The sequence below is a fragment of the Epinephelus lanceolatus genome, chromosome 17, assembly GCF_041903045.1.
Source record: "Epinephelus lanceolatus isolate andai-2023 chromosome 17, ASM4190304v1, whole genome shotgun sequence".
In the NCBI taxonomy this organism is placed as follows: domain Eukaryota; kingdom Metazoa; phylum Chordata; class Actinopteri; order Perciformes; family Serranidae; genus Epinephelus; species Epinephelus lanceolatus.
Genome location: NC_135750.1, coordinates 41,943,545 through 41,969,030, shown reverse-complemented (window position 1 = coordinate 41,969,030; position 25,486 = coordinate 41,943,545). Strand labels below are relative to the sequence as shown.

The 25,486-nt window shown below is 41.2% G+C and overlaps 1 protein-coding gene across 4 annotated transcripts in view; it reads right to left on the bottom strand.

Annotated features, from left to right (window-relative positions):
- The window catches only part of gbf1 (golgi brefeldin A resistant guanine nucleotide exchange factor 1), a 236,145-nt gene that overhangs the window by 30,654 nt on the left and 180,005 nt on the right, over nt 1-25,486 (bottom strand). For 2 of the 4 annotated variants that reach the window (XM_033612936.2, XM_078160723.1), the window contains 14 exons: nt 20,892-21,017; nt 16,333-16,415; nt 15,333-15,569; nt 14,814-14,907; nt 13,468-13,644; nt 13,253-13,317; nt 12,846-12,969; nt 11,478-11,549; nt 11,172-11,266; nt 10,920-11,073; nt 8,737-8,962; nt 6,438-6,595; nt 4,643-4,892; nt 238-458 (listed from right to left, as the gene is read on the bottom strand). In XM_033612936.2, coding sequence (XP_033468827.2) covers nt 238-458; nt 4,643-4,892; nt 6,438-6,595; nt 8,737-8,962; nt 10,920-11,073; nt 11,172-11,266; nt 11,478-11,549; nt 12,846-12,969; nt 13,253-13,317; nt 13,468-13,644; nt 14,814-14,907; nt 15,333-15,569; nt 16,333-16,415; nt 20,892-21,017 — 2,082 coding nt within the window. The remainder of the gene's footprint in view (nt 1-237; nt 459-4,642; nt 4,893-6,437; nt 6,596-8,736; nt 8,963-10,919; nt 11,074-11,171; nt 11,267-11,477; nt 11,550-12,845; nt 12,970-13,252; nt 13,318-13,467; nt 13,645-14,813; nt 14,908-15,332; nt 15,570-16,332; nt 16,416-20,891; nt 21,018-25,486) is intronic. The other 2 variants (XM_033612937.2, XM_033612939.2) reach the window with 1 other exon arrangement.

Sequence of the window (25,486 nt, the reverse complement as noted above, 5' to 3'; positions counted from 1 at the left end):
ATAGAAAAGAATAGAATAGAATAGAAAAGAATAGAAAAAACTTTTTTATCCCAAATAAATGCCACAATCACTTAGCCCGGAAAAGATGGGGAGAGGGAATGCGACTTTAAATGAATAATTTTAGTGCTGCATGGACTAACATTCTCAAATATGCCGAATAAGAATCATGTGAGCGTAACGAGATGCTGGGCTTAAATCAACATAAGGTAGAAGGGTAAAGAGTGCTGTTGTACTTACATCCTGACTAACCTGTAATGACACCGTGTGGTAGCTGGCCGGTACACCCTCGTCCTCCTCCTCATCACTGTGGGAACGTGACGGACGCTGGCTGGATGCCCGGCTGCCTCCTCGCCTTGTGTTTCCTCCACCCTCCTTATCCTTTCCCCCTGCCTTCTTCCTCATCCGGGACTTGGAGGAGTCGTACTTATGGCTCTTCTTTTTGTCATGGTTGCGGTAACCTGAGGAAGAAAATCATTAAAAGAGTATCTGTATCTTATTTAGGCTCTCAAAACACAGACTTTTTTTTTTTGCTCACTGCTATGGCACTGACTGTTCAAGGTCAGGCAATCCCAAGGATTTTTAACTGAATTGACGTCTGTTGATGGAGGAGGGAAAACTTGTTGGCACCGTACTTTTCCTTGGACTTCAAAATGGTCCCAGAGTAGCTTTAATGCATATTAAGGCTACATTTTCTGCTGGCCAGTATGTACTAGTCCAGTGGAGAACTTGAGTATTCTAAAAATGCACACCTCTAAAGTCCAGATTGTGGGTTATACCAATTTATTTAGCACATCCCAGTGACGCGTTTCGAGCCACGTACACTCTTCATCAGACAGCTCAGGTGTTGTGAGAGGCCATCTTAAGTAACATAGATCACATGACACAATCAAGATCACATTGCAATCAGCTGCAACAATTGCATGTTCCAATCCACCTCACTATCTGCATGAAAACATTTTTTAAAAATCAAACATATTTTTGATCCAGAATAAATGATCTGATCAGTTCCTCTACTATCTGTCTGAACACAATACATGAGTCAAAACATTTTTTTTCACACGATGAAGGACACCAAAAGTCATAGTGAATATATACATACATACATAGAAAAAAACTCTACATTATACTACACTTGACCAAAGAATAAAACACCATCAGGCCAGCTGGCTGTTACTTTCAATTGACTAGGTAGAGGCGCCTCTATATAGAACTAAAATTTATTATGTAGGATGGCTGGTTCAACAATAATCAACCACAATATTTTTCAAAATTAAACTAAAATGTTTTTCAAAGATTTTTTACTTTAGTTTTTTGTTTTAGTTTTAGTCCATAGTTACCCGCAATAATGTTAGTTGGAATAATTTAATTTAGAACATGGCAATACTCACACATTTTGGTTCTTTTTTGTGTGTGTGAAGGACACAAACATTTTTTTGTAAATCAACACAAACATTTTTAACCATACATCAATATTTTTAACCATACATCAACATTGCACAATGGCCCATATCACAGGTTTCAAAGGAATGGTTTTACATTGAAGTCCTCATTGAGACCCTTTGGTGCTAGGGTGTCTAATGTGTAAATCCAGTACAATTCTCTCCTCAGAAGCAGAGAGTCAACCCCCCCCCCTCTGCGAGGGATTTTGATAGATTCTATACCAATGTACTTCAATGAGGAGACACTGTGGTGGGCTTGTGTGAAATGGACAGCAACAGGACTGAATGGGTCATGGTTTCTAATAGCACATCTGTGTTGAGTAATCCTAGTTTTTAAAGGTCTTGTTGTCTTACCAATATAGGCAAGGCCACAGGGTCATTGTTTTGCAGGAGATGATGCTTTTAATGTGGAATCTCTTTCCAGAATGAGGATGGTTGAAAGTGTGTGTTTTGTAAGTGGAATTACATTGCAGACAGTTTCCACATCTGTAGTTCCCAGGCTTGATTTGGGTGAGAAAGTATGAGGCGACAGGAGGGGGTCGGTCCGCTCCAGTTTGGGGGTCTTTTGTAGATCATTTGAGGGAGATTGTTGAAACATTCCTTTAATGAAGGGTCTGAGTTGAGAATGTGTCAGTTTTGTTTTATGATTTTCTCAATTTCCCTCCCCACAGGTGAATATTGAATGCAGCATGATATTCTTGTTTCAGATTTTTTGATTTTTTCTGTGTGAAGGCATTTGAGAGATCCTGTGAAATCTTGTTGCAGCACTGGTAATCCATTCCTCCTTGTATCTTCTCTGTCTGAACTAGTCCTGTAAGATAACCGATTGTTCCTGAAAATCCATATCGTCACTGCAAACTCGTCTGATGCAATTAAATTGTGAGAAAGGGAGGTTTTTCTTCAAAGAGGTGGGGTGGTAGGAGTCACCATGCAGTAATGAGTTTTTGTCTGTGCTTTTGCGATATAAATTTGTCTTTAGAATATCCCCCTCAATAATCATTTTTTTGGGATGTGCTAAATAAATTTATATTGCACTTCAACTGGGAGCTACAAGTGTGTGGACGTTCCTCTTCTTTTCTGACGCTGATTTTTTTGGTCCAGCAACTGTCTATACTGGATGTGCGTGGCTGCCCCTCTTATATTGTCTTATACCAGGAAGCTCACAGGTCATCAAGACCAGAAGTCCCAAATGTTGATGAGGATGTCATTCAAAGTAGAGCTGCTAAACATTTTTCCTGTATTGTACACAAACTGCAGTGCCTACGTAATTAAAAACCATAAATGCACCTTTGATATCTGCCATATTATAAAGTCTGTGTCTCTTGTGTTGCTAGTTTAGCCTATCGGTAAATCCCACGATCGATGTGCATAAAGGGCTGCTGTGCCATCCTCCTACACCAAACTCAAATTCACACAACAGCACCATTGCAAAAACTTGTGAATTGTAGCAGGCCAAAGTATAGCTCAGACTTTATTTTTAAACTGACTGAAGCACTGAATAAGACTCAGAAATGGTTAATGATAAACATCAAACAAAATATGCTCACTACACCACATCTTTACTGCCATGCAGCTGCTGCCCACACCCCTGCACTAAGAGGTATGGTCCATTATCATCCTAAAAAGGTTGTACTAAGGTTGAACTTATCACATCTAAGATGTCCTGCATGTCCGTAACCACCGCAGAGCAACGGGCCATTTTAAAAAACCTTCCATTTATCTTGAAACCACTTTTAAAAAAAACAAACAAAAAAAAAACATATGAAGTCAGACCACAAAAGCTCAACAGAATAACAGGTTTGTGCAATCTAATAGTATCTCATATACTGTAGATTAGCACCATGCCTTAGCTCAGCACTTTGATCGACCCATCCCTTTTGTTTGTCTGTGTAAAGCTCTGTTGACAGCATGTATCCAGTTGCCTGAAGCACTAAGAGAAAATGAATAGGCCATCAGCTATGTAAAAGCATGAGAGCACCACTGCCATTTCTCAACCTTAATCCCTGTCATACTGTAGATCACAAACAGCACAAGGAAGGATGGATGGAAAAAGGGGAGGAGGAGGTTTTAGGGACAGATAACAAGGAGGTTAAAGGGCTGAGACTGGAGAGAGGAAGAGGGAGAAGAACATAGGGCAGGACACTAAGATGGAGGGGGGGGCAAAAACAATGCAGACTGAAGGCTCAGTGTTATTTCTATAAACCTGTCACATTGTATGATTTTTTAACTTGTATATTTCTGAAATGCATCTGTCACCATGGAGTTTACAGTTTAAGTGGATATTACATGACTGCAGGTTGAATCGAAAGTTTTTACTTGCTGCTACAACATTTGAATCACAGACCATTCTTTTCTTGAATAGCTGTCAAGCCTGGAATAACTAGGGCAAACCATAGCAATTATGGAAAAAACTATGTCATTTGGTTGGTACCATCCCAGGAGGTTTAAATCAAGCATTCATGCACACAGATGCAAAAAACACAGACTTGAGGTGTAAAAAGATGCTTTGGGTTGCAGCTATGCATGCATAGGATGTGTGAAACATGAGCCATTACGCCTGTGTAGAAAGCACACAACTGTTGAACAGAGGATGGATAAATTTATACACAAGTGGCATAATAAATTAACATTAGGGGATAAGGAGATATTCTAGATAGGCCATTTGTAACTTCATGGTTAACAACATCAGAATCCCCCAAATAAGTGAGAGATATAAAAGTCTGAATAGGACACAGAGGGTCTCAACTCTGCAGTGTCAACCTCTGTAACTGAGAGGTGATGCCATCACGGTTATTGGTCTCAGCTTGTGCTTGACAACTAGGAAATTTTAATAAAAAGCCTGTATTACAAACTGGGGACATGGAGTCTCTGACTCTGCCAACTGATTTGGACTGATATCATTATCATTCTGTCTCTCACATATCCCCCAACTTTACGGACATGCAATAATAAATCACTGTAGCCCTTTAATTAGGTATGCAGAATTGTGCATTCAGTAGAGGGCCAATCAAACTTTTGCTCACAGGCTGATTCAACTGCTCAGTCAACACAGAGCTGCCAGCCTAGTGGCTACACAGCTATATGTCATTATCTTTGAGTAGTTTCATGTCATCTTTTCGCTTTATCTTAGTCTCTTAGGTACTTAGTAAATGTAGTCTTTTAAATAACTACTATGGAATTTAAAATGTATTTCAGTGTCTCACCTCCATTGAGGCTGGCCTCCACAAACACTCGTATAGCTCTAACACACAGCTCAAAGTTGTCTGGGGTGACGTGGGCGGCATCCCGGACAATGAACGAGAGCGTTTCCACACACTTGATGAGAGACTTGGTGTCGTGCTGGCCTAGGTCCTGACCCAATGTCAGACTGTACTGATTGACCAGTGGGTGATTCAGCTGAGCTTTAGTGCTTACTGGAGGACTCTTACTCGTCTCCAGGTCATCTTTCCCGACCTGGAAAAAAAATTGACAAATCACTGAAATACAAATATGCATTGGAATTTGATCAAATTACACAAATAAGAGTGATCACCAAGATCACCCAAACCAAGAGAAAGTCATGGTAAATGGATTTGCATTTATTCAGCGCCTCTCTAGTCTTCTGACCACTCAAAGCACTCTACTCTACATGCCACATTCAGACACACATTCATACACTGGGGGCTGAGGCTACCATAACAAGGTGCCACCTGCTCACACACCGCAAGAGCAATTTGGGGCTTATTATCTTCCCCAAGCACAGTTCAACATGCGAACTGAAGAAGCTGCAGGAGGAACCGCAGATTTTCCGATTAATGAACAAACTGCTCCAGCTCCTGAGCCACAGCCGCCCCACGGTCATGACCAAGACCAGAATGTATCGAGACTGAAGGCCTTTGCACACTGAGTGCATTTTTATGGTCAGAAATTGTAGCACATCTAAAAATTAATATGATCGCACCTTGTGTTAATCCTGCATACTGAGTCCGAAACTTTCGTCTGTTTGACCAAGAGTCAGTGAAGAAAATGAGGCTGCGGGAAACAGCCGCGACAAGACAGAGGAACGGGGCAGACTGAATCATTTCATAACTCAGATAGCTCACATTCAACAAGTCAGATAGTAATATTCAGGTGGATGATGATGAAGAGGGGGAGGATGTGGACCGCCCACAGAATTTGGAGATAGAGAGGGAGGACAGCTCAGCACCTTCATGCAGCTGCGGTGCCCAGTACAAGACAGATGGAAGCGGTGACAGCCAGACAGGTAACTCCAGTCGAGAGAAGCAAAGGAGGAAATGTGTCTTTTCATTTTGTCACGTATTGCAAATTTTTGCGACGAAGAGAATGATAAAACACATCAGAATCAGTGTGCAAGGTTCCTGTGCCTAACGATTTTTTTCTGATGACAGATTAAAAAATGCATCTGAAAAAAAAAAAAAAAAAAAAACACAACAGTGTGCAAAGGCCATGAGACAAGACCAAGACCAGTTCAACTCCCACACTGCATGACACACCTACAATAAAATGTGACATGTGCAAACCACATTGTCATAAAAAACACTGTCATAAAATTCCTCTTCATCCACCGCTTTATTCACATATTGTATATATGTGTGTATAGATCAGTGTACAATAAGAAATGTCTTGATTTGATTGAACCAAAAGGCATTGCAGAGGTGAATTTTATGTGCGATAATTTCCTTTCTATAAGCAAACAAATACAATAAGGAGTTGAAATCAACTTAAGCAATTTTGCACAGGCAATTTACTGATATTCCCATAGTTGTGGTCTTTACTGGTCTTAAAATAAAATCAAGTCATCCTTGTCTGAGATTGAGACAAGACGGAGTCAAAATTCAACAACACTGGTACTGAATAGGTTAACGTGATGCTGAACACATGTAACTGAGGATATTTTACTGACTATGCATGTACAGTATACAGTAAATGTTGCTGCTCGTGTGTGTGTGTGTGTGTGTGTGTGTGTGTGTGTGTGTGTGTGTGTGTGTTTACGCTGACCACAAGCCATCCACTGCTTGCTACATCGACATCTGTTGCAGAGCGAAGAATCCTGGGCTTGCTGTGCTCGGTGTAGACTCCTGAGTCAGACGTATAGCCACGCTCTGAACTCACTTCACTCAGATGATGTGATGGCAGCTCACTATCTGACTGGGCACCTGGAGACACAGAGCAGACAATTATTTTTTCAATTTTCTTAACTGTTTGATATAAGGTAACAATCGGCTAGTTTTACAGTTTCTGAGTATTTTTTAAATCCATTATAAAAGTGAACGGATGAGCCTTTTGCATACATATGGTAGTATGTTGCTTTCAACTGCCTTGCACCTAATTGTAAACTCAAACAGTCCTAAGGAAATATCTGAGTGCAAAAAAAAATCAAACCAGTCAAACTGGTCCTACCAAACTTGGGGTACCAGTAAGGACCACACACTAGAAAGTAAGAATTGCCACATTTCGGGGCGTTGGTGGCTTAGTGGATAGAGCAGGCGCCCCATGTACGAGGCTGTTGCTGCAGCGGCCCAGGTTCAACTCCAGCCTGTGGCCCTCTCTCTCCCCCTTTCACGCTTAGCTTTTCTATCCATTAAAGGCAAAAATGCCCCAAAAAATATCTAAAAAAAAAAAGAAAAAAAGAATTGCCACATTTCAATATCAAGAATGCATTACCACCATAACCACTGATTTGGAGTTTTTATTAAGTTGCTAAAGCCAAGCCAAAAAAAGCAATGTCCACCTCAGACTTCCATCAGACACCAAAAGGAAAGTCTCTTGGAAATGACATGGATTTTTATACTTTATCTACTCAACTGTTCAACTGTATGTTTTTGTGGACATTACTATCTTTCCTGTAGTGCTAGAAATATAATTCTGGTGGGGAAACAGTGAATCCTTTGTGTTTTTAATGTGTTGGCTTTAAAAGAGCAATAAGCGAAATTCATCATTTCTAGATTGAAGGAATTAAAAAATTGCTATGTGAAGAACTAGAAGTGTAATTTCATCTGGAGTATAGCATGACCTCACACACCCTCTCTCTGTGATGATCTCCAGCCCATTGTTTACAAGCCGGTCCGGCTGCGCGTTCATGTACGTTCATGTGAATCCCCCCCTTCTCCTCCTCCTCCTCCTCTCGGAGCCATTGGCCCTCCCTCCCTATAAAAGGCTACAGCCGGTGAGCAATGGCAGCGCGTATTTTTGAAATGAAATGGCAGAGAGCGGAACCTCCACCTGAAGACGACCAGGATCTGACATTACCTCTAAAGAAACAACGGTTGTTGACAAAGAAGTTGTCGGATAAAGAAAGGGACAGAACTCGGATTAACACTGGCCTTGTATTTCCAAGGTGGAGAGCACTGCAAGAGCTAAAGGGGCTACAATCTGACTCGGAGCTAGCTCTTCTTCTCCTGGACAGGTACAACATAAAGTCAAATGTCTGTTTTAGTTAGTGTTACAGTAACGTTAGGCACATGTCGCTATGTCGATTCAATTAAATTTAATGTTACAATCGTAGCATGGGTTAATGTCCGGAGCTTGAGTTATTAGCGGCTCGGTCCCAGCAATGGGTCAGGCGTTTCGGTTGTGTTAGGTGAGTAGCCCGGCAGCCCAGCTAAGTCAATCAATAATTGGCCTTTTTCCATCATTCTATGAAAAACCATGATCTGTTTACCCTGCACACAGCATGAATCTGCACACAGTCAGGTACAGTGAAAGTTGGCCACCACACTAAGTTGGAGGTGTGCAGCCTGTCTCCTTCAGCTCCTCAGCCAACATCTCACTGTGGCTGCAACTGACTGTTCCATTTCTCCCTGAATTATTTCAAACTGATCTGTCTGTCAAAAAAACTTTTTCTTGTGTCGTAGATGCATTAATGATTCACTAAGCTTACTGAAAAACATTGCATTTCTGTGACTACTTCATAATAAAAGTTAATTTATGTTTCACCAGTTAAATGCTTTCAATGTGAAGCTCCAACAGTAGGGAAGTGTTCACTTTGCATTATCTGCAACTTCATACGGCATTTTTTCCTTGAATGTTGCCCTGGACACCCAGTCCATATTACTGCCATGGGTATGACTCAATTTAAATGAAAACTCTTCAAGATTATTACTTTAAGACATTAAAAAATTGTATAAGCAACCCTGTTAAAGACCATATGATTTAAAATGTATTTACTTAACACTTGTTGTGGAGGGGTCAAACCATGTGGAGTAAAGGTTGTGTTTAATATGTGCTCATCAGTGTAAAATCATCAGCTGTTGTCACCTTCAGACACAATGTCATGATAAGGAGAGAAATACTGAACCTGTGTCATGGTCAGTAGTGGTGGAGGCCAGCTGGAAGGAGGCAGGAGGTTTCACACCGGCTCCAATGCACTCCAGCAAGGAGAAGAGTGTGTACCAGTCATTTGTACAGTGAATGTTGGCTGCATTAGTCTTGAGTAGCTCATGGAGACCATAAGCCACCTCTCTGCTGACCCGGGACAAGACGTGAGATTTCATCATCAGCAGGAGACGCAGGGAGTGGAGAACCTGTGGGGACACATGGAGAGAGAAGATCAGGGTTGGGATATAAGTATGGTGATAGTATGTAGGTGATAAGTATGGCCATCTGTTCTTTTAATGGATTTTTTAAGTACATTGTAATTTCTTCAATCCAATCTTAAAGCAACTACAAGGAGCTTTTAACTGGATATGACAGAGTCGTAATATAATAATGATGTTATAATGCTATTTGGAGCGCTGGTCGTGCCTGTCCTCAAAAATAAACGCGATGTGTCCGCAAAATGTAACACACACAAGAGCAGTCGGGGCAGTGTTGGCTGAATGAGAAAAAGAAACTCATCACTGTCACAATATGCTTTCTCATCTATGATGGTGCTGCTGTCACATTATTTGCCATAATCCACATACATTCACAAGAATGGGACAGATGGATAACCTGAAAACATTATGCCTCCAGAATGGAGGCATAAAAACAACACCGCGGGTCAGGACAGCGTCATCAGTGGTAACCACTGTATAAGCGCAGTGCAGAACAACAAGATTAGAGAAGCTAAGACTACAACAAACACAGGGAGAGAGTGTGACTTCATTCTCTGCGCATGGATCCATTACTTTACTATATCTTTACATAGCAAATAGTTGTTTGCTGATATATTAATGTTCTGAATGACCAGTTCTCACTGTAGCACCAACCACAGGGTAGCATTAGGGAGAGAGAGTTGTAAAGGGTCACAGGTTAGAATCAAACTTGAGCTGCTGCAAAGGACTCAGCCTATATGGTGCTTACACTCTATCAGGTGAGCCTGCGGTTGCCTGAGGTCTGCAGTCTTTAAATGATGTTTTAGGGTATGGTACATTATTTTCTTTGTTTATTTTGTAATGTGTAGGTATGTAGATTGTTTTAAACACATGTTTATGTTTAAAATAAAAATACCTGTACACATAGTTATGTCGCTCACAATAATTTGTCATCTTATGCACAAGTAGATATTCAAATGGTTCAACATTTGTGGTTTTTTTAGAAGAAATATTCAGGATCAACATCATTTTGACAATTTTTTAACAGCCTAAGGGTGTGTGTATGTGTTTGGTGTAGGGCTGGGCGGTATGACCTAAAATTCATATCACGGTATAAATCGAATCCCTTCACGGTAACGGTATATATTGCGGTATAAATTTAAGTGTAAAAGTTATAATAGAAGTATTTCTGAATGGGTTTTGTAGTCCCTTAGCAAAGCTAAATTGATAAAAAAAAACAACAACAACAACAAAAGCAAAGATATAATGTATTTTTTGAGCATTTATTGTGCAGAATGCAGATCTCAAAACTCAAAATTAAAACCCAGCACTCTATGGTGCAAAATGTCCCCTGGGATCTATATCAAAAGGTAATTTCCTCCTTTTAGCAAAATCCTAAATTACTGAGTTGTGTTTTTTCCACCTGGACCTTTATGCTCTGCCATTTCTCCTCTAATCATCACGCTGTAACCTGTGACAGGCTGTTATGATACCACAACTATCACACATTCACATATGGAGTTTTTTGTGGAGCCCCTAGAGTCACATAGGTTTACATTACCAAAGGTTTATGACAAAATCTCTTGCCGAAAACCAACTCCCATGTGCGCACGGCGAGAGAGGAGAGGGAGAGATGCTGTGCTGCTGCCAGAGGAGACGCTGAATGAGTTCACTCTGAGTGGTAAGTCGCTAAAAGAGTCTGAGAAGTCCAGGGCTGTTCATAAAACATTAACTCATTCACTCACAAGTTCTCCAGCAACACATGTTGCACGTGCTACGCTAAATCACGGACGTGAACCAGCTCCTCTTGCTCCGCTGTGTCTGTGCTCGCAGCCATTTTCACACTGAGGCAGGTGCGATGACGTCATCGACGATAGGACGGTAGAGCGCAAATCTCTACCGTGGGCCAAATTTATATCATTTCTACCGTCTACCGCATATACCGTGCAGCCCTAGTTTGGTGTACCTGAGAGCTAATGTCTTCCCGTCGTAGCAGCCGGATTGCAAGTCGAAGGAGTCCCACAACAGCCCTCTCCACCAGGAAGCAGCTCTCATTGGTGTGGACACAAAGATGGCAGAGATGGTCTCGTACTGTCTGCCACACACATGACACACGGTCTCTACTCACACCAACAGACAAAGAGATGTTCATTGTGTTAAAAAAGACAAGTCATGTGACTGTGCTGTGAACAGATTATTGTATGATTCTCCTTCCTACCGGTTCTCCAGAACGATACGCAGCAACATCTCCAAGCAGAAGGCAGCATCCTCTTCATCATAGGTCTCTTCATCTGGGGTGACTGATATCAGAGCCTAAAGAGGAGAAACGGGTTTGTTTTTGTTGTCTTTATGTCTGTACCATGAAGTAAATGCCATTGTGGATATATATAATGTAGATTTATTCATCCACACTAGCCTACAAGCACCCCCACAAATACTTCTGCCCAGGCAGTTTAATTCAATTCACAGCAAGACAATTATGAGCTATGTATATGTTAAAATGTTGGTAAGAAATAATACTAACCTTCATTAGCTCCTGTAGAGACTCTAGCTGTAGGAATTTACTCTCTGTGATGAGCTTTTCTGGGTCACATTGCTAAAAAAAAAGAAACAGAAAACTCAGTGATGTTGACTTACTTTATACAATGAAAGCTCTGAATGGGTGATGCCATTGCGCTAATAATGCGGTCATTTAAAAAACACAAAACTCTTCACAATCATTTTTTTATGTGCATGAATGAAAAGGCAGGAATATAAGGTAATGTAACCTGTTAGTTTCCTGAAAAGAACAAATTTGTCTTGTGGAGAACCCATTTTATTATAAAAAGGTTGTAAATGATGTCTCTTCAGTCATCAGTTGAGGGTATTTTGGGCTTTAGCCAGAAGCATTGCAACTTATTCATGGACAGACTGATAAATACACACCAAGAGATCAATAGTAAAGAAAATTATTTCTAGCTGTGTTTAGTAAAGCGGATAAGAACCTGGCTGTTTCACAAACACTATTCTGCATTTATCAAAGAGTGGTCATGCAGCAAGAAACACTGTATAACAGTGAAAACATGACACCTACTATCTAAGGCATTTAAATCGTTTTTCAATTGAAATGGGTTTGTTTAAAAAATGTAATGATGTGAACACCCTTATCTAACATAAATATGTATTGTAAATCATAACATTAGTTGGTGTCAAAGAAGTATTTCACTAATGGAAAGATGGTCTTTTCAGAAAACTGGGATGTCTTTGCAGGAGAAAGATGCAAAGACTTTTAAAATTGTTACTACTTGACCAGAGAAAACGGAGCACAAGACTGTAGCAATTGCTTTTGTTCAAGAGGTAGAAAAGCTACAACTATCAGAATGCACTGCACTGACCTTAATGCTCCTGCTAGTGGAGGACATAATGCAAGCTTGTCTGTTTTTCTACAAAAAACAATATGGTAGCCAGCTGGTAGAAAAAAATATCTAAAATGACAGTTTAAATAGTAAGCTAGTATGTGTTTCTGAAGATCTTTTAGGCAAGAAATATGCAACACAGTAACGGAATCTTATCATACTTGATCAGCGCTGCTTAGTTGTACTGTTCGATCTGAGTTTGAGAGACGGAGAGATGGAGAGAGAGAGGTGCGGGTTTCCCTCTCAGTCCACTTTTACACTCTTTGTGTCTGTGATGGCTGGCATATGAAAATGCAGAAGTACAATTTGTGGTTCAAGCAACAGCCTTAGAGCCAGTGAAAATGCGCTGACATCATTAGGTGGATCAGAGCTAAGAAATGATGGAGGAAAATTTACCACAGTTTGTTACACATACTGCCACATTGTTATGATACAAAGCTGGTTGCAAATCAGCAAAGTGTCCCTTTAAACGTTTACTCAGTCTAACTGAGCAGTACCTTTATGCAAAGGATGGCAGCCTGCTTGGCCTCCTGGTTTTCTGTGGATGGTCCTCTGAGTCCTGACTGCTCTGCTCCACTCAACGTCAACCAGTTGACAAAACTCAACACTGCCGACTCACCGCTGACATGCAACAAGGAAGACATTTCAGTTTTATTCTGGGTTGCTCTCAGGATCCTCCTAAGAAATACACTTTTCCTTATTGTGGAAAGCCTGTCTCTTCTTCTAGGGATAATGAAGTACTTAATGTAACAAATAGGGAGGAACATGGCAGGAGTGCTGACACAAACATACATGACTGTAGCTATATCTGGAAAAATATTATACTGTGATACCTTGACAACATTTTTCTTGTTAGCCCCTATGATAAGTATGTCAAGAGATGGCAAATGAGATTTGTGCATACCGATTTGAAGGCGTTTCCTCTCTTTGAAGAGAAATTTTTCCATTTGGCTCCACAAAATCCTCCACCTGAGGGAACAAGCATAATGTTTGAGCACTGCACAGTAGATGGCAGCAGAACATGTAAGATGTGGTCTTTTTTTAACCAAACAGGAACTACAACCCACAGACTGTCTCTGCAGTGTTATCAAGTTGTGTTTAGAGTTTAAGAGTCCTGACCTCAACCATGGCTTTGGGCAGGAGCTCGGCTCTGAACAGCTGTAGCATGGAGTCCATGATGTTCTTCCAGCCCTCCCTCAGGATGTTGCCGTGCCGATGGGCTAGGTCAAACACTGTCTTGGCTGCTGTCTGTGCCTTATTATTGCTGCCAAACACTGTAGGAAGGTTTTCCACAGACTGCATGGGGAGAGGACACGCTGGCACTCAGTAAACAGGCATTCTAACACAGACACTGTATCTACACATTTTAACTGATATGATATGGGCTCTAGTAATAGGAGAGAATTTCGTTTACATACAGTACATCACATGATTACTTTCACTAATTTTCAGTAGGTGTTAAAAAAATAGATTGTCTCTATTGTCCCAATGTGGCGCCTACTTATTATCATCACACATCTTATCTCAAACAAATAGCCTTTGCTGCCAATATAAAGCTGCATCTGTCATGCACTGTAAACTGGCATTTTGACAGTGGCACTTTCCTTCTACAGCTAAAAGTAGGGGTGGGCGATATATCAAATGTACTTGATGTATCACAGCTTGTTCCAGGTGTGATGTATAAAATGACCAATGAAAAATCCCTCCTCAGTTGCTCTTCCTGAGGTTTCTACCTTTTTTTCCTTTTTTGGGGGGGAGTTTTTCCTCACGTGCTGTGAGGGTCCAAGGACAGAGGGATGACGTATGCTGTAAAGCCCTCTGAGGCAAATTGTGATTTGTGATATTGGGCTTAATGAATAAAACTGAATTGAACTGAACCGATACCAAAACCAGTGTGTGATGGCTTATGGGGTGAAAAATCTCTCTGGTTAAGTAACAGTGATGACCAATTACAGTTGTGACATGTAACATTAACCAATGCTGAAGATCTGATTTGACTAAAATATAAATTTCACTAGGCCACTATATACCTGAATATTCCTTGTCTGAGCCTCTATGAACAGACCCTGCCAGTTAACTCTGTCTCTGTGTCAGAGGTCTGGATGCTGAGTTGTTTTCCTCCTCCTTCCTTCCTTTCTGTTGCAGCTCCAAGTTCTCTTTCTCCTGTTTTTTTCCTCTTTCATGAAGCAATCATTACCAGTATGTGTACGATTTAACTAGTCAGGCTTAGACATACTTTCCACGGTAAATATCTGCGGAGAGCTATGATCACAGGAACGCGCAAACGCGTACTATTCATAGTACAACCAAGGGGCTGCATCAGCCCCTAGGACTGATCCTAACAATGAGAACGTAGTATCAAGAGTATCGATATTTTGCTGTCTATCTGCCCACCCCTAATTAGTAAAAGTGGACCACATCAGCACACAGGATGTTGTGGACTGCTTTTTCTGAAAGTGCCTCACCTCACTGCTTAGAGTGGTGAACTTGCAGAGGGAGATGATCAAATTGTCGAAAACATCACTGAAGCCATAGTGAGCTGCTATCATTGCACATTTCCTGCAAGGACAGAAAAACATACGATTATACACCTGAAATAAATAAAAGGTCCGATCTACTGTTGATTATGGGTCAATAAGACTGGAGACCAGAAACAAACAGAAATGATTAAAAGGCACTGGATTATTTGTACAATGTGACCATGTGCATTATTAACTTCATCTTAATATTTCATTTATAAATACCATGGTTATCGTCTACACCAGTATATTGCAATATGTGGTTTTCTTTCTTAACAAATAAAGTTCAGTTCTTCAACTGGCCTCTCATTTGCCCATTCTCTCTCTCTCACTCACTCATACACACACACACACACACACACACACACACACACACACACCCCGCAGGAGCCAAACTTTTAAATCCTTATTCAAAGAATCTCGTGTTCCACCACTTTAGCCGCTGACTATTTTGAAGTAGTATACCTGAAGCCAGTGATGGCTTTCTGAATGATGTTGTCATCCAGGCTCTTGTCAAAGACGTAGGAGAGCGCAGCAATGGTTGGACCCCAGGTCATGGTGAACAAGTCATGGTCGTAGCTGCCGGGTGGCAGGTGGAGGAAAATGCCCTCAGGTGTGGCGCCACGGTGTAGCAACACACTCCATACATAGTTCTCCTTCACTAACCCTGTCTGCTCGTCTGGCATCACAATCTCTTCATTCCTAAAGAGGAGGAAAAAAACAACTCAGCTAGAACACCAACTCACTCAGATAGACAGGTGGATGGATGAATATAACAACTATGTACAACATATTGATATATTTTCAAGCAAGATATACATTTAGATAACACTGTTTATATCGATATAGGGTCAAACTGCATTACATGACCCATGTCAGTGTGCATCTCTCCTCTCTCAGACTCCCTGCACAGCTCCGCCTCACTCATTCACTCACAAGTTCTCCAGCAACACTTTTTAGAGCTGTACCCTGACGTGCACCTCCCCAGAAATGTAATTACATGTCGCAGCGACACAGACCTCCTGTCTATTTTTGTAAGCTTTTATTTACTTTACTTTGTAAGCTTTTATTTACTTTAATTTCACAGATAAAAAACAATAAATTGTGAAGATAATAAAGCCTCCACACAATACAGCATTTTAAGTCTTGCATGTGATGTATCCTGGCTTTATGTGAGCAGAGGAAATCTCCGCTATTCGCCAAGCTAATTTATACAATGTAAAATGAAAAAAAAAAAAAAGTAAAATAGCCTACGACCGAATCACAGCCGTGACAATATACAGTACAACATCACTCCCTCTCGTGTGATATTGCTTAATTATGCTAAGATATGATATTGCTTAATTATACTAAGATATGAATAAGATATGAATTTTTGTCCGTATTGCCCGGCCCTGGGATGGATGGATGGATGGATGGATGGATGGATGGATGGATAGATAGATAGATAGATATGGCAGCTTACTTTATAGCGTTGTAGATATCCTCCAACATGTCCTGGTCAAAGTCTTTGTTTCCATTCACTCCTTTCAGATTTTTCTTGAATTGCTGTTTAATGAATCAAACAGTGCAGTTAGCTGTGGAATATTCAGGCTTTTTCTCTGGAAAAAACTTTATAAAAACACCTTACATGCTTCTGGGAGAAAAGTAGAAAGTCATTTCTCCACCATCAATGTGTCAGTCAATACATCTCAACAAAGGAGCTTAGCTCAGACACCCAAGCCTCTGGCATTCTGTGCTTCATCAACTGAGCATCCAGCAACCAATGATTAAAAGAACTTTTTTGTGGAAACACACTCACTATGTGTTACATAATATGGTTTAGTTGCAGCGTTAGGAAAACAGGGATTAGAGCCAAGAGCCTCCTGTAAATAAACATAACCACCCTGCGATGACTGACGACCTCAAGGTTTAGTTTTATGCCTTGACTCTACAGGCTTTGTCCTTCTGGCAGGTAAGAAGAGAGGAAACAGAAGCTGCTCTGCAGGGACACACTGAGAAATAAACACCGACACAGAGTGAGACACAGAAAGCCAGAGAAAGCAAGAGGCTACCTTATTTATCTATATCTATCTGCCACATCCATATCAGGGACGTGTGCACCACACATGCACGAACACATACACAGTCACTCACTATCAGAGCAGCTCTTGCAGCAACTGCTAGTAAAGATAGGCAGCCAAAAAATAAGCAGGATGCTGTTTTTAATGACAAAATTAAGTTTATACAACTGACCTTATCTGTACCTCACTGAACACATGTTGTCTCATTGACAGATCCTTGGGAATAGGATCTGATTTACACACAGTGATGCTGAGCATAGTTTTTCCATTTCATAAATAACCCCACTGCCAACACATGCTGTGGTGAATACTACACATTGCAAGCTCCTCAGTAAGTGAAGTGCTAGGCGGCACTTGGCCCACTCCAAACTATTGTGTGGGAGCCTCTGCCTGCTGTCTGCACCTGGAGGTCAACAGGCCTTTTTCACCAAACCGCAACTGATGTTTTGGGAATGTGTCAAGATAACTTAAACAACATACAACACCAGCTGTATAATGAGGTATGACTTGACTCTAGAAAGATAAGATTATTTCTACAGAGGATGTGTACATTAAAGAGAGTAAGACAGAGGGAAAAAGCAAGCAAGTGCTTGCTATTGTTTGTCAGTGAGAGTGGCCCACCCACAAACTGTTCACAAGCTGCCCTGGAGACTGTTTAGTCTTCAGCCACTGTCAATCAAAGACAGGAAAAACAGAGACAGAGCTGGCAGATGAAGAGAGTCTGTTAGGATGTGTTCACCTCTTAGGCGGACCCCCGCTGCCTACAGCTGTGGGCTTTTTGAGCCACCAAGTTGCACCAGTGCAAATGCTAGCCACCACATTGGAATGTCCACTCATCAATACAGTGACATGTCCCAGTGAGTAATAGAAACACAGCTTTTTTCCTTGCCTGAATGAAATCTGCAAACTAACATTTGTTAAACACAAAGTACATTCTTCAGGGTTCCCACACATTTTCATGGACACAATTTCCAAACTTTTCCATGACTTTTCAAGGATCCATAATTTGATTCCATGTTTTTTTCTTGCCCCGCTTGCCCCAGTATTTGTCAAACATTTTAGATTCAAACTCTTTTCAAACATAATTTCAGCTGGGAGAAAATAAAGAAACCTACACAATGGTAAACTAAACTTCACACATCAACACATATTAGAGCTACACTATGTTAACAGCTACAGAAAATGAATTTGCTGTTATCTTACATTGTGTGGAAGATTATAGTAACAAATACAACAAAATTCCTTGACTTTTCCAAAACTTTTGATAGTTATGACTAATTCCATGACTTTTCCAGACCTGAAAAATGTGATTTTGAAATTCAATGTCTTTTCGAGGTTATCCATGACTGTGGTAACCCTGATTCTTTTTACCATGTTGTGTAACTTAGTGTCATTCAAGTTTTTATTCTGATGCAGCTTTGACAGGAACAAAATGTCCTGCTTGACAGAGCTACGTCAGATGGGAGAGGCAAATTCATTCTGACTCTTGCCTGGCCTCTATCTCACAGCACAGGTATTCCTGGTTGATGGCTGCTTATTTCTCGAAGCTCACACTATATTTCTCATTACATAACAGAATATTGAAAATAATCCCTGGTTCAGACTACACATTATTAGCCCAGTTATAGCCTGAAGTGGCTGTCATGCAGCGCTGGCTCAGATCGTGAATGGCAATGGGTGTCGTGCACGATAATCCATTGTTTTATCCAGTATAGTGTGTCAAAGTAAATGACAACCGACACCACATCTGAGATGCCTCACGATGTCCTGACAGAACGTCTAGCATGTTTGATTTTCTTTTGTCTTTCATGACTTCTCCCATCACAGCCGTCACTTTAACCAATAGTAACACAGTGCGTTCTGCTGCTGTGGACTACTGTACAGCATCGACACCCCAGCCTTTTTTCCTTTTTCCTTTAGGGATGTTACCACGATAGAGTAAAAAGGAAAAATGCTGGCATGAAAGAGGAGAGGCACTTCAGCATGTTATTGTTTCATAATGGAGAATTATTTGAAGGAATAAAATTCACAAATAGTGGCGGGTTTTTACTGACCACACCTGCAGAGGGTATCAGCTTAATTTGACAGCATTAGAAACGGGCCTTTATTTCCCATTCCTTCTGTATTTTTCTATTTTTATTTTTAATCTACTCCTGTTTGCCCCATTTAAGTTAATGCATAACATAATTTAAAACTCAACACCTCCTGTTTCTAAAAAGGCTTTTATTGTGAAACATTTGCAGGAACTTGTGGAGAATTCAGTGACTTGCATAGTTTGCATGTGATGCTTCAAATGTAGCTCCTGCCATCTGGTGGCACTTTTTACGTTACTACATTAACAGTTCAGCTTGGACATGAACAACCATAGTGACAGAAAGAAAAATAATAATAATAATAATAAAAACAGGACAAGAACAATCTGATGACATCACACACGTTGTGGAAGACAACCAGGTATGATTGGTTGTTGACCAATGTGTAGTTTGTCATGTCTGTCGGCCAAGTCACGAAAAATTTTTATGACTCAACAATCGCCTAATCTGGGGTGTTGGTGGCTTAGTGGTAGAGCAGGCGCCCCATGTACAAGGCTGTTGCCGCAGCGGCCCGGGTTCGAGTCCAGCCTGTGGCCTTTTGCTGCATGTCTCTCCCTCTCTCTCTCTCTCCCCTTCACACTTCACTGTCCTGTCGATTAAAGGCAAAAAGTGCCCTAAAAAATATCTTTAAAAAAACAACAAAAACAATCACCTAATCTGACACAGTGACTGTCACTGAATGGACAAAAATATCATGCAGTCTGAACCCGGCATAAGGCTTTTGCACATCAAGTCCGCATTTGTTGTATGCGTTTTTTTAATCAGCCAATAAAATCATTACGTACAGAAACCTTGCACACTAAGTCTGATGGTTTTTATTGCTCTATTTGTTGCAAAAATTCACAAAATGAGAAAAAATGCTGTCACTCTGCCTCTCGCTTTTTCCCTTTCATTTGCTTCTCTCCACTGGAGGTGCCTGCCTAGCTGTCACCTCTTTCCACCCGTGTCTTGCATTTGGCAACACATTTACCTGGAGGGGCTGAGCTGTCCTCCCTCTTGGTCTCCACACTGCTTGTCTGTCTGTCTCTCTTGTCACTCCTCATCCTCTATAAAAGTTTCTTCCTCATCATCGTCATCCACCTAAATATTACTATCTGACCTGGTGAATGTAGGCTATCTGAGTAATGAAATGATACTGTCGTCCCATTCCTCTCTTTTGTCATGGATGTTTGTCACTACATCATCCTCACTGCTTCTTGGTCAACCAGCTCTCTAAAGGCTTTTGCCAAATGCAAAAAGAATCCAAATGCAAAAAAAATCAAACCTGTTCCGAAACTTTAATGACAGACCAAAGTTTCAGGGTCAGTGTGTAAGGGTGATTGGCACAATATGAGGTCATATTTATTTTTAAAGCCGCAACAATTTTGGCCAAAATATTAACTTGATGTGCAAAGGCCTTGAGCATGTTAGTAGGGATTTTTCACTAGTCTTTAACTACCACCATTCTCTAACATCTCTGTGCCTTCATCTTGGTTTGTGCAGTACAGAGGCACACAGAAATGGAAAAATGAAAAGGTAAATTACCCAATCACACAAACAAACCTTTCCCAACTTCTCCCTATGGGGACTGAGACAAGCAGACAGTTCAGGCTTTTTTTTTTTTTTTTTTTTTACCAAGGCTTAATGAGAAGCACCTCTGTTAGTTGGGCCTCAACAAAATACAACAGAGGAGAACGTCATTTCATTCACGCTACTTAAAGCACAAAACATGACATACAAAATACTAAGCACCGATCCCAAGAAGCAAAGTCACAGATCTAGGGACTATTTGTTCAGTAGTGAGGACTTCCACAGAAAACTGTGTGTGTGTGTGTGTGTGTGTGTGTGTGTGTGTGTGTGTGTGTGTGTGTGCAAGAGAGCTCACTTACCTCTATAGTCATGGGGATATTCTGCTTGCGGACATTGTGGTTGTGCTGGTCAGTGTTCAGCATGATGACAGCATAGGCCAAGGCAAAGCCTGCATCGTTGGTCATGAAAGGAGAGCCGTTCACTTTCTATAAACACACGCAAACAGTACACACAATAAAACACACTATAAAGAGGGACTTCCAGATTGACACAATGAGGGAGTAGTCGCACTTCCCATTAGCTGAACAGTTTTGTTTCAAAAACATCCTCAAACAAGTTAAAATCTGTCCAGCTCACAACTTAACAATCATAACACTCCCTGAGTGACTGACGATGGTGAAACCGGCAATTGTGCAGGAATAACATACACATAATAGGAATCCCAGAAGGAAAAGAGGGCCTGCGACCCCGGGAGTTTGCTGCTCAACTTCTCACAGATGTACTACCCCTTAAACAGAAACCGCTAATCGGCTGTTGTCAGCGTTAGCTTCTACAAGGTCCTGCCGAAGGGGAGCCTACTCGTTCGCTGATCCTGAGGCTCCACTACTATTACGTCATGGAGGATATCCTATGAAAAGCAATTGATGTGAAGAACCTAAAATACCAGGGTAAGCGAATCCATCTCTCTCCCGACTACTCACCAACAGTGGTAAGATGCTGAAGACAGTTCACTCTGGCCAGGGAGATCTAGCGTAACAAGCCAGGCGTCAGGTACAGTCTGCTCTACCCGGCGAGGCTCATCATCCTCCACAGCCGACACAACACTAAACAGACCGGAAGGTGGCTGTGGACTACGCAAAGCGTGACTTTGGGGCTCCCGAGACATAACGTCAATCAGCACATGACCGTAGGGGACTGTTTATATTTTCACTGACTCTCGTGTATGCTGCTATTCTAGGTTGGTGTTATTTTCTCTGTTCATTCTCAACTTGTAGCTCTTCTTCAGATGTGACACCAGCCTCAAATGCACTGCCTATCCTTTACTAGGCGTACTTATTTCTAGGGTTCCTCCGTATCATGTTTGAAACGATTTTTGATAGTTTTCTACAATGTGAGCTGCCCTCTCATCACATGTTTGCTTGTTTTTTCTATTCATATAATTGAACTGCAGGGTTATTGGTGCTGTGGTAGAGTATAGCACTTAGGAAATATGTGCCTCAGTGCACCAAAGCTGCAAGACTGTCTGACCTGCTGTCTCCATCATTTGGGGATGGAGACCTGGTTATGGGAGTGGTTGTTGATGTTGTTCACCGTTTGTTGGGTGGGTTTTTGTATCTCTTTTTTCGTTTCTTTTCTTCCTCCCCCTTTTTTTCTCTCCTCCACTTCTCTCTCTCTCTCTCTTTTCACACTTAGCAATTGCTTGGGCCCCACATTGCAGTTTACACAGTTTAGATGGCTGATAGAGATCTGAGCCCGGATAGACCTAATTCCACAGAGTTTTTATCTTGGAATGTGAAAGCCATGAACAGCCCTGTCAAGAGAACAAAAATATTTGCTGATCTGAAAAAGTTAAAAACAAATGTGGTTTTCTTACAAGAGACCAGCTTGCTTATTAAAGACAACCACAGGCTGCAGAATCAATATTTTGGCCTGGTTTTCCAAAGCCAGAGGCGTTGCAATTTTAATTGGTAAGACAATACACTTCTCCACCTCTAATGTTATTTCTGACAAACTGGGAGATATTTAATTATTAATGGTACTCTTTGGCACACTCCTGTTATACTAGTGAATGTCTGCTCACCCAATTCTGATAATACTGCATTTGCCAACACTTTTTAAGTAAGATTCCCTGTCTCAGCCCCCACGATTTGATATTTGGTGGGGACTTAAATTGTGTCATTGACCCATCTTTAGACTGCTCTACTTCCAATATGATGTCTCCATCTGCCATGGCAAAGTGTTTTTCAGATTTCATGTCTCTGAATGGTTGTGCTGACCCTTGGGAGATATCTAAATCCCCAGTCTCATGAGTATTAATTTTTCTCACATATACATCATTCCTTTCGTTGATCATGTTACTGCCTAAGGTTGCCTCATCTGAATATTTACCAATTATTTCTAATCACGGACCCTTGGCTCTAAATATAGTCCTATCTACACAACCTCGTACACCTCCATACTGGTCAATTCTATTCAATTCTCTTTAGCTGTCTGATGGAAAATTTAGTGACGAAATCTCTGCCTCCATTGACTATTTTCTCGCTTTCAATCAAACAAGCTCCACCTCCTACTCCCTCCTATGGGAGGCACTTAAGGCCTATCTCAGAGAGCACATTATTTGTGAGTCATCATATCTTAACAAGACCCATAAGGCTTAACTGGATGAACTTTCTAACGCTATACTTGAATTAGTATGCTATTAGTCCATCTCCAATACTATATAAAGCGCCTGAACCTCCAATCTGAATTAAACTCTTGTTCACTGTGGAGCGTTTGCTTCTGAGTTTACATGGCACACACTATGATGGTGATAGGGCAGGTCAGCTGCTGGCTCGCATAATAAAATGCTGTGCTGCCTCCCAATTAATTCCACAAATTCTTGACTCCTCTAATAATTTGATGTCTGACCCCTGTGGTATTAATGATACATTTAAAAAAATTCTTTCTCTCTTTATAGGTGAGTTTCCATCAAACACTGTAAACATGATCCAGTTTTTGATGAATTAGTGACTCCCTCAGTCGCGCCTGAGGTTGCAGATGGCCTTGATTCCCCTTTAACCCCGGAAGAGGTTGTTCAAGCTATTAGGTCAATGCAGAGCAGTAAGGCCCAAGGCCCCGATGGATTTGCTTCTGAGGTTTTTTTTTAAAAAATTCCATGCCAAATTGGCCCCTTTGCTTTTATTTATGTACAATGAATCCCTTGACAAGGCCTTACTTCCACCCACTTTGACACAGGCATCTATAGCTTTACTCCTCAAAAGAGAAAGGATGCAACTCTGTGTAGTTCTTACAGGCCACTAAGCCTCCTTAATGTAGATATAAAGATACTGGCTAAGTTCCTTGCAGGGTGACTGAAGACAGTCCTACCAGAAGTCATATCAGAGGAACAAACTGTTTTTTATAAAGGGACGATATTCATTCTTTAACATACATTCATTCTTTAACATAATTCACTCATAATTCTCTGCCTGCCCTGAAGTAGTTATCACGCTCAATGCCAAAAAGGCGTTTGATCACATCGAATGGGAGCATCTATTTTCCGTCCTTAAGAAATTTGGCTTTGATAACAAGTTTTGCTCTTGGATTCGCCTTTTGTACACATCTACCAAAGCTTCCATCTGCACTAATGACACCCGCTTAAGTTATTTTGCCCTTGAACGCGGTACACGTCAGGGCTGCCCCCATCCCCTCTCCTGTTTAAGCTGGCGATTGAGCCTCTTTCTGCAGCTCTACGGTCCTCTACCTCCTTTGAAGGTGTGACACAAGAGGGTGGGAACATAGGCTATCCTTGTATGCTGACGATTTATTACTCTATATCAAAAATCCTGTTGCCTCTTTACCCACTATATTGTCAATTCTAGAGGATTTTGGCTCCTACCGATTTGCCTTTCTGGGTATGCCGCTCTGGTGTCACATATCTCAGTGTGAAGGTAACTCGCTCATTACCCACCCTTTTCTCAGCAAACTTCATTCCCCTTCCTCACTCAAATTAAATTTTGTGTCTGCTCGACTCACGTAGCTTGTGCCCCCTACATACACTGCGTACCAAATTATTATGCAAGTTGCATTTTTGTGAATATTTTACAAACTATGTTAACAGTCATTTTCAAATTTGTTAAGAAGTCAGATTGCAACTATATTTCTGTGTGGTTAATATTATGCTTTTCAAAGTACTGTAGGCTGTGTTTTTAAATAAATGCAGAATCTACAGAAATGAGTGCGCTCAATTATTACAGTATGCAAGCTGGTGATAAGAGCATATACCTTATAAACTAGGCACTTTTGTAAACGTTTTATTTAACCCTCTACAGTCCACAGCCGCGCCGGTGCGTCAAAATCATGTGACCGATTTGAGATGACGTAGCAGCAACACACGGCCTTGCTGAGTGCCCGTTTAATTTTGTGTGGAAAGTGCAAACTTCAAACTTTGTACCACTTTTTAAATCGTTTTGATAGGCCATATAAAACCGGACTTATGATAAATAATAAACGCCATGATTTTCCTGAATATTGTTGTCACGTTTGATCCGCGTTTGGTGCAGGAAGAAACGGTAAAAACGGGCCGTTCGGCCTGACGAAAGTGCTGAAGGCAACAACAGCAAAAAACCCAAAAATGACACCCCCTTTCCTATTGGTTGAAAAATGCATCATGTCAACCAATCACAAAATTGTATGGCAACACACATCATTTGTTGCTGGGGAAGAGGGGAAAGTTGTGGGAGTGATGGCAGCGAGAGAGACAGCGATCGCGATCATAGATAGAGTTGGGATTTGTGACATTTAGCGTGTTTGGAGTGTATAGTTCGTGTGTGGTGTAGTGTGTTTTGGAAGAGGAGAGAGGAAAATGAGCCTCCGACGACCGCACTGAGCGGTACTCGGAGGTCCGCACAGAGGAACGGACGGTGTGGCAGGGCATGCCCACCAGGTCCGGATCTCCGCTGCTCCAGGTGGACAA